Source organism: Tachysurus fulvidraco, chromosome 24, assembly GCF_022655615.1.
Source record: "Tachysurus fulvidraco isolate hzauxx_2018 chromosome 24, HZAU_PFXX_2.0, whole genome shotgun sequence".
Lineage (NCBI taxonomy): Eukaryota > Metazoa > Chordata > Actinopteri > Siluriformes > Bagridae > Tachysurus > Tachysurus fulvidraco.
In genome coordinates this window covers 11090910-11107942 of record NC_062541.1, presented here as the reverse complement: position 1 = coordinate 11107942, position 17033 = coordinate 11090910, and the positions used below count along the sequence as shown (strand labels likewise).

General features: G+C 37.6%; 2 protein-coding genes across 3 annotated transcripts; both read left to right on the top strand.

Moving 5' to 3' along the window:
* Positions 1–2345: 2345 nt before the first annotated feature.
* scin (scinderin) lies at positions 2346–11934 on the top strand. The gene is made up of 16 exons (XM_027175778.2): positions 2346–2627; positions 4107–4261; positions 4359–4520; positions 5282–5431; positions 5665–5757; positions 5863–5995; positions 6151–6239; positions 6572–6787; positions 6913–7046; positions 7168–7258; positions 7962–8132; positions 8230–8407; positions 9163–9284; positions 10044–10121; positions 10291–10351; positions 11486–11934. The coding sequence occupies exons 1-16, from the start codon at positions 2435–2437 to the stop codon at positions 11629–11631; spliced, it is 2172 nt and encodes a 723-aa protein (XP_027031579.1). The 5' UTR covers positions 2346–2434; the 3' UTR covers positions 11632–11934.
* Positions 11935–13817: 1883 nt separating this feature from the next.
* arl4ab (ADP-ribosylation factor-like 4ab) lies at positions 13818–16397 on the top strand. Of its 2 annotated transcripts, XM_027176069.2 has the most exons (3): positions 13826–14014; positions 14423–14572; positions 14716–16397. In XM_027176069.2, exon 3 carries the CDS (start codon positions 14815–14817, stop codon positions 15418–15420), a length of 606 nt encoding a protein of 201 aa, XP_027031870.1. In that variant the 5' UTR covers positions 13826–14014; positions 14423–14572; positions 14716–14814; the 3' UTR covers positions 15421–16397. The 2 variants fall into 2 exon arrangements, with proteins under 2 accessions (XP_027031869.1, XP_027031870.1); XM_027176068.2 differs by lacking the exon at positions 14423–14572 and having other exon boundaries at positions 13818–14014.
* The last annotated feature ends 636 nt before the right edge of the window (positions 16398–17033 follow it).

The window sequence follows — 17033 nt, the reverse complement described above, 5'->3', positions numbered from 1 at the left end:
ATCTGATACCTGTAAACATGACATTATAATAACAATACTAAAGGCTACGTTGTTGATGTAAATGTCACTGGCTCTTGTTAGCATGGTTTAATGAAACATGCAATTCATTGTTGCTGCATATCCATAATTTATAGCCAAAGCCCAACCCATAATTGTTTATATTATAGCTGGGAATTTGCTCAAATATAAACCTTAGCGTAATTCCTATATTGCATTAATCAGAAACACACAATCCAGTTTCCTGCAATCTTACTGATAAGATATTTGTTTTATGTTGTCATAAAAACATCATTCTTTGTATTGCTGCTTTTCTGATGCACGATGAACTTTGCTCTGCAATGACGTTAAATAAACATTTAATTATATTGAGCCTGTTCAGGGGGGTAATTTAGAGTATTTGAAATTTAAAACCTCACTTTAAAACAAAAATAAATACATTTAAAAATAGTTTGAGTCAGTCCTAAATTGACTGATGATAAAAAGATTTGGCCTTTTAATGTCAAGTTAACAGACTACGTAAGTCTGTAGACTACTATTAGGATAAATAAACATGTCTTTACTATCCCCAGTATAAGGCTGAGGCCAGGGCCATTACAAAATTATAATATTAAATTAAACTACATTACAAGAAAAGAGAGAAAGAAAAATAATTGTTAAAAAATAAATACCAACAGTTTTTAATATCCAGTGCTTTACTTATGATGAGCAACAAAACACTGACACCTGGTGATATCAACAATACTGAATATTAAGTAAATCGTATAAAATTGTATTAAGTAAATATAAATAAAATAGCAAGTTATATCTTAATATTAATGCCATATTCTGAGCAGCCATGATGTTAGTGTTCACTAGCATAGCTTTAATAAGTTGATTAGTGATATCTGCACTAGCTAGTCCCTTCCATGGTTTATCCTTGCTTCCTAGGGTATTCTCAAGACCCACTTTTACCAGTATGATGCATTTATTGAAGACGTATGAATGAATAAATGATGGATTATTCACAGTTCTTCAGCTTTGCTTCCCTTTATAAACCCATAAAAAGAATTACAATTCTCTATTCATGTTTTCAAGAAGCTTACTGAAGTTGCAGTATGGGATGAACTATCATATAAAATGTGTTTATGTAGGTGAATGTTTTTTTTTTAAATTGGAACTCAGTGTTAATCTCTGACCTTTGCAATGAAGCTAAAGTGACTCCTGAGTATAGACAGCAGGATTATAGAGATATTCAAGCTCTGTATTTCTGAGGGATGAGTACAGAGCACAGCGTAAACCGGTTTTCAAAACTTGTCAGTTTCTCACCACACAAGCAATGTTTCCAGTTCTCATCCCTTCACGACGTACCTGACTCATTTAGGTGGGGTAGAGGAGATGTTCCAGATGCCCTGAGGGATGGAACCCTGCAGTGGTGTGCACTATTTTGGAATACAGACAGTATGCAAGCATAATAGAAGGACTTTGTTTGAAAATTCAGATCCTTCCAGACGTTTATGAATTGCTTGACTGTACAAGAATTTGACTGCCATATTTCCATATTTCACCCTTCTTCTATTTACAAACAGAGTTAACACTTTTTCTGATTCATATGCCTTATTCACAGCTTGTATTAAATTGGATTTGTGTTAGAGGTTTTTAAAAACATTTGACATTTTGCAGTGACGGGACTTTTAAACTGCATTTTGTTCTGCTGTGTGCTTTAGGAAAACAAACCTGCTTCAGTGACCTGCCTCAAACACAAACAGCTTAGAGGGTTCTGTTTTTACAGTGGTGTATTTATGTACACTAACTTGACTTACAGTCATGTTGTATCACATAAATGTTCAACTTCACACCAGTTCAATTTTTGTATTATATTGTGTTGTCTTTTACTTCTTTCATTGTTTAATACATGCTTGAATATTCTTAATTTGTATGCATCAGGTCATATAAATAAATGACAGCAATTAGGATTAACCCAGTTTATAAGCTTTTGTACTTTTTTAAACAAAATCTGAACACATTGCATTCTGTGTTCAGAGAACCTGTCTGTCTGTCTGTCTGTCTTTCTGTCTGTCTATCTATCTATCTATCTATCTATCTATCTATCTATCTATCTATCTATCTATCTATCTATCATTCTACAGTATCTATCTACTCTCTTAAAGTTCTGTTTAACTGAAGACCAGATAAATAAAACCATATAGCCTTTAATTGGATTTCTCCTTCCATGGAAATGTGGTGTTAAATCTGTTGCTCTCTGTCTCTTTTTTTCTCTGACACTGTCCTCTGTTTCTGCATACATCTGTCTGCTTTGGGTTGGAAATTTGCTGAACACACCCACTTGCTCTCTGAGCTCTCTAGAATAGTGCTACTATTGACTCAGTCCTGACAGGCAGCAGTGTCTCACACCACACTCAGCTTCTTACACCTAGACTACTCCCTCCACTTAGACATGGCTGTTTACCACAAGGAGTTTGAAAAAGCAGGCAAGAAAGCAGGCCTCCAGATCTGGAGGATTGAGAATATGGAGCTGGCTCCAGTACCAGAAACCCTGCATGGAAGCTTCTATGTAGGTGATGCCTACTTAGTCCTTCGCACAGTCAAACAGAAGAACGTCTCCTTCTATGATCTTCACTTCTGGTTAGGTGAGTTAAAGAACATCTATAGCTCATGTAATTTATTGTCTGACATGAAATTGACTTGTTATCTTATTGCACTTTGAAATAAGAACCGTTTGCTTATGCTGTAAGGATTTTATAATGGGCAATTCAGGCTATACAAATTGGAATAACATAATCTATTAAAATGTAGGTGACATTTCCCTGTGCCTGCCTGTACCTGTTAATAATTCTATTGTGGTCACTGGAGGAAGAAATGCTTAATATAATCTGGATAGTGAGGAGTATATAAAGTTCATTTGTTTTTCAACTGCATGATTAATCTCTTAACAAACAGACAATAAATCTAACAGTAGAAAGCTAATGGTAGAAGAGTTGCAGAAACTCTTCATGCATGTGTGTGTGTGTGTGTGTGTGTGTGTGTGTGTGTGTGTGTGTGTGTGTGTGTGTGTGTGTGCTTGGTGGAAAGCAAGATCTGAATAATAGAAATTGAAATGCATGCCACTGTAAATATATGACATGTTTTTGCACATTGTTCGAACTGGTACTCAAAGCAGAATGAATAATTTATGTACAAAGACAGCTTACAGAAATGACACTCATCTTTCTGATCTACAAATGAACTGTATGATCTGTACATCTCCACTGACTGCTAGGCTGATGCGTTAATTTATACTAGAACATACTATATTCTGATAAAATGATTGTATCAGTGAACAGCACAACCAAGGATGTATGGACCATTGGTTTCTGAGGAAGTGAGACTGCACATTGGTTTTGTATATATCAAACCAGTTTTGACTTCCTATTGACTTACTGTCATTGAAAACCTACTGTCATTTGAAAACAGATTTTATCATCTGAGATATGTTACAATGTATAAACAATTACAATCAGATGTGTTTTAAGCTATTATTTTCATCTTCACCACCTTGCTCATAAAGTTAACACTACTGACATTTGCTGCCATGTCTCTACTCTAAACTCTGTCTTTTTTTTCCAAACCCACAACATTAAGCATTACTGACCACTAAGGATGTAAATGGACTCTTAATTGATTTTCTGTCCATCACATCTTCCTAGGAAATGATTAATGCAGCTCACAGCATAATGGAGAGAAATGCATTCAAGGCCTTTTATGGAGAAATAATATAAAGCAGAAGTGCATAACAGTACTTCCTGTGCATTATGTAGTTCAGCAGCAAAGCTGTTGACAAAGCATAAAAGTGTTACAGTAGCACAGTGAGTTCTAACAGCTTTGCAAAAGTGTTAAAGCAGACACATTTCTCAGTCACAAACCAAACTGATGCTGATTCATGTAATATTCATGATTGAAAACATTATGAAATCCAAATATAGTGTAATATATGAGTCACAACCTTTAATTTGTAAATAATTGTGCAGACTTTATTACTCCCCCATCCTAATGCACAGCACTGTAATAATGGAAACTGTCTTCAAATGTAATGTTTTTCTATCTGTGTGTTGATTGTTCTATCTATCCAGGTAAGGAGTGCACTCAGGATGAAAGCACAGCTGCAGCCATATTTACAGTACAGCTGGATGATTATCTTGGGGGAAAGCCAGTTCAGTACCGTGAACTCCAGGGCTGCGAATCCACTGCTTTCACCAGCTACTTTAAAGGAGGGATCACATACAAAGTATATTTTCCCACACAGTTGCACCAAATGACACATGGAGATAAAAAGTATTACATTAAGTAGGATAGATAAAATCATTGTTTCTTTATGACTTCAGGCAGGAGGCGTGGCTTCAGGCTTCCAGCATGTGGTCACTAATGACCCCAGTGCCAAACGGCTCTTCCACATCAAGGGCCGGCGTGTGGTCAGGGCTACTGAAGTGCCTATGGACTGGGCCAGCTTCAACAAGGGCGACTGTTTCATAGTGGACCTGGGTGCAGTAAGGGCCCACAAAATGATCTATTTCTTTCAATGTTGTTGCACTTCTGCTTTAAACATTTGCTAATACCATCACTTCATTCTAGAGAAGGCAAACAGTATGTCGTTTCCAATTACACTTCAGTACACTCTACACTTATGTTTGATGAAACAGGATCTTCTGAACACACATGTGCTGTTTATGCACAGTGGGAGGGAATGCTATTTGGATTAGTCCGAAGCCATAGTTACTGTCAAAAAACTCAGTTTATTTTTGCTTAAACAAGGTGTCTTTTTGGCAAGACAAATATACAGTATAGAAATATATAGTGTTATTGGTGTTCTTTTCTGATTTTATTACAAAACAGCTATCTGAATGATAGTTGATGCTGGTCAATATTTTGAATATATTGCTATTCAGTATACTGACCAGCTTCAACTATTATTCAAACAATGTTGAGTGAATACGAAACCTGGTGCTTTATGTTGTATTATTATGATGCCACTAATTTAAAATAAACACCTAAATATTAAACATTTTCCTTCCCCTCTGAGCCTATACCAAATGCAATAAGTACCTTGCATGTGTGTATTGTACTGTGCAGTAAAAAAAATCAATCAGTAGTAGTGGTAACGCTGTACATTACAGTAATTAAAATATACCTGTATCCTTATTTCAAACATGAAGACGAAGACAAACAGGTTAAATTGCAGTGAATGTTTGAACGATCGTAATCTGATCACTTACCCTGTTTCTTTGTCTTTCATGCTCACTCTCTCCAGACTATCTATCAATGGTGTGGCTCGATGTGCAACAAGTTTGAGCGGCTGAAGGCAGCCCAGGTTGCTGCAGGCATCCGTGATAATGAACGCAATGGCAGAGCTCAGGTTGTAGTTGTAGAAGAGGGAAGTGAACCTAATGGGCTGACTCAGGTAACGTTAAGCATTTAATCCTAAATGAAAACTATAGAAATAATAGCTTTGATTGTGCATTCCACGCAGATTATTAGAAGTAACAGAAAATGCTTTTCTGTAAAACAAAAGGAAGGAAGCACTGTTGGTGAGATAAATTGTGATGTTAGTGTTTAACCAGCATCAGCCACTGGCTATATGCCTTGGTTAAATGTACACATCTTGCTGTATTCTTAATACTTTTCATTTCACAGGTTCTTGGGGAAAAGCCAGACCTTGCAGATGGTGATGATAATGATGACATTGCAGCTGATGTATCTAACAGAAAAATGGCAAAACTTTACATGGTGAGACAGAGCAAGTTGCACCACAACACAACAAAATAAACATACAAATCCATAGATGCATCTTTAACATTGAACTACAAGGTTAAGATTGATTTTGTTAATTAGGTATCTGATGCCAGTGGAAAAATGCAAGTGACGCTTGTTTCCGAAGAGAATCCTTTCTCTCACAGTTACCTGTTGACTGATGAGTGCTTCATTCTGGATCATGGGAAAAGCAAGATGATCTTTGTGTGGAAGGGTGTGTACTTTAGCATCTTATTATGTACTTATGTAGATACAGAATGAATGTAAATAGCTGATAAAAAAAATTAAAATTTTTTTTAAGAATTTTTAAATTTTGTTTTCTTCTTCATCTCATACTGTATCATACAAGCCACTTTCTATCTGTCCTAGGACGCAACGCAAACCCTAGTGAACGTAAAGAGGCTATGAAGACAGCTGAGGGCTTCATCAAACAGATGGGTTATCCTGCAAACACACAGGTTTACATCCCTATGTTAATAATACATTATGTGATGTCTAGGAAATCCCTTGTCACATTGACATGTGTTTTTCCCCACATACACCGAACAGTTAAGAGACTGTATAGGAACCTTGATTTTTCATAATCATATTTACTTTGAGTTGCCAAGTCAAATGTATAGATCAAAATACAAAATTAGACCAGGTAAAAGGTTTTTCCAAGATTCCACAGTTATACTTGATTATTTTAACAAGAAGTTAATTAAATGCATCAAGCTTCATAGAGTCATTATCACTATGTCTTTGAAAAAAGAACGGTCAAATAATTAAAGCCCTGTTTCCCCAAACACAGATCCAGGTGCTTCCAGAAGGAGGAGAAACTCCCATCTTCAAGCAGTTCTTTATGGACTGGAAAGAGAAAGACCAGAGTGAAGGACTGGGCCAAGTGTATGTCACCGAGCGGATTGCTAGAATTCAACAGGTGGAGTTTGATGCTTCTAAACTTCATGAATCTCAGCAAATGGCAGCCCAGTACAACATGGTGGATAATGGCTCTGGAGAAACACAGGTGAGCAACATGGATGCAGTCAATGTACCATTAATCCCAGCGCTGTTCAGAGAGTTTCAGGTTACTTTATTTATAGTCATTTATAGTTCATTTATAGTTTGTTTTTCAATTGCTTTACGTTTTAGATTTGGAGGGTGGAGACTGGGAATAAAAAACAGAGCAAAGTCCCCATAGATCCAGAGACATATGGACAGTTCTATGGGGGAGACTGTTATATCATTTTATATACCTACACTAGAGGACAAATCATCTACACCTGGTATGAGTTACACCTCTTCAGTATTTATCTAGGACTAAATTTACCAATTTAGTGACTCTTAGATTACCTGTAGTGTATTTATTAGATCTGAAAGTATAGCTTTTCTGCTCTCTCTTTAAAGGCAGGGATCCAGCAGTACAATAGATGAGCTGACCGCTTCAGCCTTTCTCACTGTGGAACTGGACAAATCGCTGGGAGGAAATGCAGTCCAGGTGACTAGATGGACACACTTTAAAAAGAAAAAAGAAAAAAGAAGTATATTTTGTATATTGGGGCAGTGGTGGCTCAGCTGGGGCAGTGGTGGCTCAACTGGTTAAGGCTCTGGGTTGTTGATCGGAGGATCGGGGTTCAAGGCCGTGCACAGCCAAGCTGCCATTGCTAGGCCCTTGACCAAGGCCCTCAACCCTCAATGCTCCAGGGGCGCTGTATCATAGCTGCCCCTGCACTCTGACATCAACCTCCTCAGTTGGGGTATATGAAGAAAAGAATTCCACTGTGCTGTAATGTGTATGTGGCGATAATAAAGGCTTATATGCCCTGTTCTGTTTATTTAATACTCTATTGTGGTAATAAGGTAGCAACACGTATATACGGGGCATACTACAATGTCTAATGAGCTTCTAATGATACTACAATGTCTAATGAGCTGGCAATGGGGGTAAATATTTATTCAGCTTCTACATTTATTTACTTATTAATATGTTTGTAAAGATAGATTTACTTATTTACTGATTTACTACTAATGCTAGTCACTGTAAATATAGCAGTCATGACTCAAGCATTAATACTGTCCATAGTGAAGGTTAAAATGCTCATAATAAAAATGTTAGAAAAGACCCAAATAGGCCCATATAATTTATTCAGGAAAAACACTGCCATCTTGTAGTCATATTTAATCCTGTGCATCATGTGTAGGTTCGGGTGACCCAAGGGAAAGAGCCAGCACATTTGCTGAGTCTGTTCAAAGCCAGGCCACTGGTTGTGTATAAAAATGGAACATCCAGGAAAGAAGGACAGAAGCCTCCACCCCTGACCCGGCTATTTCAAGTGCGCAGAAACCTGGGTACTATCACCAGGATATCTGAGGTGAGGTGCAGCACAGGTGCACAAGGGCCTGATATAAAACATTTTATTAAAAAAATTTATTAACTAGAGATGCATTTTCATGTATGTTTTCTGACAGGTTGATGCCATAGCAACTAATTTGAACTCCAATGATGCCTACCTATTGAAGGTGCCTAATGGGAACGCGTATCTCTGGGTAGGCAAGGGAGCGAGTGAAGAAGAGACACGTGGAGCGGATTACATGAGTACGCTACTGCAGTGTAAACCCCAACGCATTACAGAAGGAAAGGAGCCAGGTAAGAGCTCTTGACATGTAGGCACACTTATGTATACCACAGCACTGTTGAACGTTCAATATTTATTGGTCAAAAGGTGTTAATTCAATTTCTATAACAGCACAGCCCTCACTATAGTTCCTGGTTAAAGGTTTATATGAATGGGTTTATTCTAATATGTAATTATTTAGTAATAATAACTTACATAGTGATGTTGTATGCCATACACCATGGTTTGCTGTAAGGTGACATTTATTTAGCATTTTTTAAGAAGGAGTCTCCAGTGTTAGCATTTTGTACTGGTCAGAATTCTGTGTCACAGAATAAAGTTCTGGTTCTTGGTGAAATGTGAAAAATGGTGAGGACTATTTAACTATTTATAGCTTTAATAGAAGTGATAACATGATCTAACTTGTCTCTTAGATTTAATCATACAAGCCTGAATTCTAGCTTTGTTCAAATTTGAATTTTCAGAGTTTATATGAAATCAATTTGAGCACTTTGACAGTTTCTGGTAGAAGGGCATCTTAACATTAGGCTCAAGAATACCTAATGAATCATTACTGACTGATCAGGATTCTAACTATGCTAACCCCTTGTCCAGGTCTCTTTTGCAAATGAGATTCCAGTCTGGTCTTCTCATAATAAATTTATTGGGTTAAAATTTTATTAATGCTTTTTTCTAGCTGTTTTGACTATAAACCCAGTCTTCAACATTTCCAGGTTGAAATAATGGCATGCCTAATTGTTCTTTTATTATTATTATTATTTTTAAGATGCATTCTGGAAAGCTCTGGGTGGACAAACCAAGTATCAAACATCAGAGAGGCTGGAGAGCAAAAGCATTGTACAGCCTCCTCGACTGTTTGCCTGCTCTAACAAAACAGGAAGATTTATTGTGAGTATTCAGCCTATAAGAAGCGACCTACATCTAACTCTGTATAGTTTTGTTTGCTTTTTTGCTCTATATGACTTCGGATATAATTTTTAAATTATGGCTTATTTTGTGTATTATGGTGTACATGTTTGGCTAGACAACATATTTGCATCAGGTGCAATTTCTGAATGTATTCTGTCCTTTCTGCAATTCAGCAATTTTCTGTTCATAATCTTTTCATATCTTTATACATATCTGCATAAATCCATGAATCCATGAATGAGAACCTGAATCCTAAACTGCTTAATTGTGTTAAAAAAAAAAAAAAAAAGCAAAAAAACCCCCACATATATTCTGAATAAGGATGTCTGCCAACGGCTGTACATGATTTTTTAACAAGCCAGACAAGATTCATCCTTTTGAATAATCACATTAAGCAAACCGTGATGAGATGTACATTAATTAGTCCCCCTTAGGGGAAATTCAACACGGCAGCAAGAGAAAGTAAGAGGAGTAGTATCAAATCTATACATAAGAAATATTGTTGAATAAAAAAACTGTATAAGATAAAGATAAAGATAGAAATTATATATATATTTAAAAAAATCAAATACATCAATGTGTATATATGTATCCTAGAGTTCTAATAATTATCTAGTTTCTAAATACTACATGCTGACTTTTTTCATTTTATAAAAAATACTGGCATAATAACAACTTAGTCATGTTTTATAGCATAATAACTGGAAAAAATCATCCGCTTATATGGTTCATCCTCAGATTGAAGAAGTTCCTGGTGAGTTCACCCAGGATGACCTGGCAGAGGATGATGTAATGCTGCTGGATGTCTGGGATCAGGTAGAATGATAAACTCCTTTATATGTTTTATATTCTGACAAGTGAATATGATCATATTTATTAAAACAAACAAACAAACAAACAACAAAAAAAACTTTACCACTCTCCATATTCATCTGTGATCTGAATAAATTATTGGACTGTCAGGCACTCACATAGTGTTTAACAGGTGTTTATCTGGATTGGAGCGGATGCCAATGAAGTGGAAAGGAAAGAATCAGTAAAGTCAGGTGAGCAGCTCTTGCACAAATGTATTTCCCTGCAATAAAATCCAGCACATTAAGCTTGATAACATATCAGTGCCATTTAACACAATTATGTGTGTCAGGATGGAGCACTAATAGCATTCAAATGCACACATAATGGCATTAAAATACATTACAGATGAAATCAGCAAAATCACAATTGCACATGTGTACATACGCACAATTGCACGTGTACATACAAATTGTCACAATTGCACATGTGTACATACAAATTGTCACAATTGCACATGTGTACATACAAATTGTATATATTGTATACTTATTTGCATATGTATATTTCATATGTTTATTTTAACTGCACATTTCACACCTGTATATGTGTACATACAATTTAATCTATACTACATATGCCATTCTGTTACACTGTGGAGATTATGTCACTAAAACAAATTCCTCGCATGTGAAAACATGCCTGGCAATAAAGCTGATTCTGATCATTGCCAGCATCATTTTGGACTGTTGTAAAAGTGTAGTGCGTGTCATGTTCAGTGTGATAAAAAATAATGGAAGAAGCACTGGGCCTTACATCAAGTTACATTACCATACATTTACAATCAGATTTTTTTTGGGTATGTATTTTAAAAGAGTTTTAATTCTTATAATGATATTTGGTTTAGTTTGTCTGGTTGCTTAGATGTAATATTGAATCAATCATTACATATATACTTCATTTTTAATTAATATGCCGATTGATTTAAAGACATACATTTGATAGAATACATACTTAATAGGTAAACTCTGATAAATCTTTTTTCTTTATTAGAAAATCTAGATTATGAAAATGTTTATGGATATTGGCCATTATGATATAGGCCTGGATAAGTCTGACACAATTGAACAGCCATGCAACAATCCAAAAGCTTTCAAACAATAAACAGCACATGTAAAAACAACCACAGTATGCTAATGTCTTACAGGGTTAAACAGAAATGTACATATCTGACAACACTGCAATACACAATCACGCACCAAAGTCAAGATAGGTGTCTATCACTGAAGTATGTGCAAACTGCATCATACAGTCAAGGAAGCACAGACCTCCAGAGGTGTAAAGGTGAAAGATCTCTCACTGACTGATGATTTAACATTCCTTTACAGCCAAAGCGTATATTGAGACAGACCCATCAGGACGGGATAAGGGGACACCGGTTGTGACAGTGAAACAGGGCCATGAGCCTCCTACCTTCACTGGGTGGTTCCTGGCATGGGACTCCTCCAAGTGGCAGACTGGGGGCACAAAATGAAGATACAGCATGTTGTTTTTCAACTCAGGAAGACTGTATGACTGTGGCCACATCTAGGTGAAGACATGCTATGCCTTAAAACTAACATATCATTTGTGCCTGTATTTCAAAATAGTGCCTCTTCATAGGTTACATTTCCTTGTCACTGCAGTGGTGTACAACTTTTTTTAACTTTATTGTGATTACTATCAAAACTCAGAAGAAATCTAACGTAATCCAGTGGTTCTGAAGTTGAAGTACTTTAAATCCATTTAATTGTGAAGTACACGCATGTTACCATATAAAAAATACATTCCAAAGGTACAAAAGATGTGCATTCCTTTTTTTATTGCACTTGCATGCATTATTCTTTGTTTGGCCTATTGTATCTGACTTATGGTATTTTTGATACTGCTTGATAATTTGCAAAAAATATATATAAAATTTTTTTAAAACTAATCAAATCATTTTGCATTTTTTGTTTGAGCCACGCCTTTCACAGTGATGAATAATTGTCTCGGTGATTAACCTTAGGCGTAGGCTGTCAGTTAGTTAGTTTAGAAATTTAATCAAGATCTCAATATGTGTGTGTGTGTTTGTGTGTGTGTGTGTGTGTGTGTGGGGGGGGGGGGGTTAATGGTTAAGGTGTTGGATTACTGATCAGAAGGTTGTGAGTTCAAATCCCAGGTCCTCCAAGCTGCCACTGTTTGGCCCCTGAGCAAGGTCCTTAACACTCAGTTGTATAAATTGAAATAAAATGTAAGTCACTCTGGATACAGGCGTCTGCTAAATAAACAGAGATGGGGAACTCGAGTGATATGACTTGACTCGAGACAGACTTGCTTGACAAATATTAAAAAAGACTCGACTCGACTTTGACTTGACATTCATGACTAGAGACTTGACTCGGACTTGAGTTAAATGACTTGACTTGAGATGGGGGACTCGACTTGACTCGATTCAGACTTAAGTTGCAAATTTGAGACTTGAAACTTGCTTGACAAATATTAAAAAAAGACTCGACTTGACTTTGACTTGACATTCATGACTAGAGACTTTCTTGTGACTTGCACATGTGTGACTGCTAAATGCTGTAAATGTAAATGATATCAGTTGTAATACTAGCTACAGTTTCTGGGAAAGTGACACGGACACCGCTAGATGGCACACACGAGAAAGAGAAGCACCGAGAAACCGAGCACATGTCCCATTTATTATTTTTCCTTGGAAGAGAAATAGTCTCATCGATATCAGATTATCACCATTTCACTCCCAAAGACAGAAACCGACGGCTGTGTATTTGTACAGAACACATTATAGACAGACTGGATTCTTGTTATTTTCTGCTTTTTAAGTCCAAACACGTGTTAATGGTCGGGTGATCATTGCTGATGGATTACAAGACACCACCTCTTTTCATCACGTCTCACTTTCAGCAAAGACCAGTTCTTTACAAGTTTCGTTAGTCACTGAACCACTTTTGTCTTGTCTTGTATAGTCCAAGCTAAATGTATAGTATAGAGTTATTTATGTCTGTGCTTTTGAGTCACAAACAACTGGAACCAAATTCATTGTGTGTGAACTCACTTGGCCAATAAACTTGATTCTGATTCTTTGTAACCGAAATATTCTATGTATTTTATATGCATGAGTACATTACAAAACAAATGGGCCAAATTTAGACAAAGGCTACACCTTCAATGCACTTCTTAGAAATATCTCAATAACAACAACAACAACAACAATAATAATAATAATTTAATTTATAAAGTGTATTTCTATAAAAATGCATTAACCATTGCATTAACAGGCACAAGCTACATAATTAATTAAATCCAAAATAAAATCCAAAATTAAATGTTTATTATTATTATTATTATTATTATTATTATTATTATTATTATTATTATTCCTTATTTTTTTCTTTTTTATACCGAACAATATTAATTTAAATTTTAGCTATCACGGGTTTGTTTTTTTTTTTTTTACAGTTATTTATAGTGCCTTGTTACTATAGTACCTTGAACTAATATCTGCACCAAATCCCAGAGCTCATGAATTCAACATACTGTAGAGTTCCCTAAGAAACTCCGCAAGCGCGCGCAAAAGGCGGTAGGCGTGTCTAGGATAAAAGATTAGCGTGACTTCTGACCAATCATCATACACCAAACCCCCGAGTTTGTATGAAAGTGGACCAATCAGGAGCTCCTGCCTGTTGTCAGTCGAGGCAGTAGTGCTCGAATAAACTGGCAGGCGGGTTGCTGTATCAGTCAGGGAGTCAGTGAGCCGCGGTGCTGGATAGAGACACGGTGTTTGTTGTAGTTTTCTTATCTCGAACGGTCTTAATAAGAAAATACATCACCGTGGAAACAGGCGGAATTATCCTTTCCACACATTGCGTGAGGTGAGTGTCACTGTTCAATTCTGCCTTCATATACACCTGTCTGTAATCTACCTGCAAATGTATTCTGACATTTAATGATGATAATGATGTACACACCGCAGCAGCCTGATTCATTTGATTTCGAGTCACTTGTTGGCAACAATTACAAATTGATTCGCTTTTTATTTTACGGCAGCGTTTCCCATAGCAACCGCACTCACAGATGGCCGGCGACAGCGTCTTAGTTGTAAAGCAGATTATACGCGATTTATCGTCATTACGTTTTGTTAATCAGTGACCAAACTAATGTATTTCCATTTTTTTTGTGGAACCAGGTGCACATTTATCCTGAAAAAAAGTGTAATGAATAGAAAGGCAGTGGGCGGAAAGCAGCGCGTTCTTGTTATTCATTGTCGATTTTTATTGCAGTTGTAAGGGATTAGACGCTGGCCATAGAGAGCATTAGCCTATGAAACCTCTGCGCTCTCCAGAGCTGCTACATGTGCAAATGGGGTCTCGGGCTCCTGCTGATTTTATCCCACATTCATCCTTCCTGCCACGAAGTGACATCCAGCTAAGGTAAAAACTGTGAATGACAAAAGGGATAAAGCCAGGCCCACTTTAGATCCAGTTACTAAAGCAGAAAACCAATGAACTGTGTGCTTGTTAGGGACTCGCACTGCTGGCCTCATTGCATCAGCTCTCTTTTCATCTGGTTTCAGGTTCTTGTGATCTCCAAGGAGTGAGCGAAGCCTTCTGACTGCTTAGTAAAGCAATAGTGGCTTCTGGTCTGCTCGATCTCCCTGTTCACCTTTGTCAAGATGGGCAACGGCTTATCAGAGCCCCACACCATCTTCCCGGGACTGCCATCGTTCCAAGCCCTGCATATTGTCATTCTTGGACTGGATTGTGCTGGCAAGACAACTGTGTTGTACAGGCTACGCTTCAATGAGTTTGTGAACACTGTCCCAACTAAAGGCTTCAACACAGAGAAGATCAAATTGGTGCTGGGCACAAAGGGCCGGACGGCAGCCTTCCACTTTTGGGATGTAGGCGGTCAGGAGAAGCTGCGGCCGCTGTGGCGCTCGTATACACGCTGTGCCGATGGCCTCGTGTTTGTGGTGGACTCTGTAGACGCTGAGCGCATGGAGGAGGCCAAAACGGAGCTGCACAAGATCACAAGGTTGCAGGAGAACCAGGGCGTTCCTGTGCTTGTGCTGGCCAATAAGCAGGACCTGCGTAGTGCTCTACCACTGGGTGATCTGGAGAGGCTGTTGGCGCTCAATGAACTCGGTTCCAACACACCCTGGCATCTCCAGCCAGCTTGTGCCATCATTGGAGAGGGCCTACAGGAGGGTCTGGAGCGTCTGCACGGCATGATCAGCAAGCGGAGGAAGATGATGAGGCAGCAAAAGAAGAAAAGATGAGTGAGAGGGCTTAGTCAGGTTCACTCATCTTGTGATTACATGCCTCCTGTCACTGTGCACTGGTGGATTCATTGATTTCACTGGTTGAGTTTTATCAGCCTGATTGATGAAGCTGGAGGGATACAGTTTGAAGATATACCACTGTACACTATTGATTTGTCACCCTAGTCATGGATGGGTGGGCTGGAGTTGTCCCAATGACATCACAGGACCTTTTACATGATTTCAGTGGACATGTTGTTTATTGATTTATTTTTTTTATGAAGTTAAACACTGGAGAATATGTTATCCATTGAAGATGGATCTCTAGGCTGTTTGATGTTCTTTGACCTCCAGTGTTAAATATTCTGTGGTCCACATGTGAACTTATGAAGTGAAAAGATAAATTACCAAAGCCCATGTGGAGTGTTCTGAATTATCAAATGTACACATAGTGGTGATATTTCACTCCTGTTTATGTGATAAACACAAGCCTTTTTTATTGGACCATTGTTGCACAACAGAGGTGGGGTTGTACGGAGAACCAGGATAAGCTTTATGCGTCACTACTTGGGAAACACACAAATATTTGAGTATAAAGTCAGAGAAGTGGGTGCTTCACCAGCCAACACACATGCAGTCCTGCACTATCAAGTGTTTTGTTTTAAAGTTCAGCATTTGGTAGCAGGACGGCTCCCAGGGTTCCTAAAGTTTCTGTCTTTACGATCGAAGTGGAATGATGGTGTTATTTGTATTTCAATACACCATGTGTGCTTCCCTCTATATTTAAATGCACTTTAGCAAACCCCTTTTGTAGGCTATGAACATCAGATTTTGTATAAAACCTATGACATTGCTTCAAATGAAGCGTTTTATAAGTCCTAAGTTGTTCCATGTTCAGGTGTGTCATTTTGTCACTCAGTATGTGTGTGATGGAGGGCTTTGTATGTGTCAAAAGTTAATACGCCTTGAATAAAACAACAGATTCAATCAAGAAACCTGAATATATTGATTTCTGATAGTATATTACATGCCTTTTTTATTGCTAATCGTAAGCCACTGATATTTCTGGAATTTATTATCTACTGATTTCTAATCTGATAATGATATCTGAAGGTCTGAAATCGGTGGACGTTGACCTTTTAGCCTGTGGTGTGGAGAATTGGCACTGTGCCTAATTTAAAACACTTTTGCTCTATGTGAGTAACACTTTTCTCTTTTCCCCTCATTGGCCTCCACCACAACAATGTACCAGCTGCTTCTCAACACACACACACACACACACACACACACACACACACACACACACGTGTGTCTATTAGCAGTTTTGAAATTCTGTCAGAGCTGAAACATCCTGAGTTTTACTGGAAGTAGGCTATTTCAAGGCTAGTCTCAACCATACAGCAAATCGATGAGGTCTCTGCAAATATCAATTACATTATGGTGCTTTAAAGATATCCAATGACATAAAAGTGGCCCTGAGAGGCTCAGAGGGTAGCACTGCTACCTCCCTGGTTTGATCCTGAGCTCAGGTTACTCTCTGTGCTGAGTTAGTGTGTTTCACATCTTTCCCATATGAGTTTCCTCCAACCTTCCAAAAAAACATGCAAGAAAATGAATTGGCTCGGCTAAAG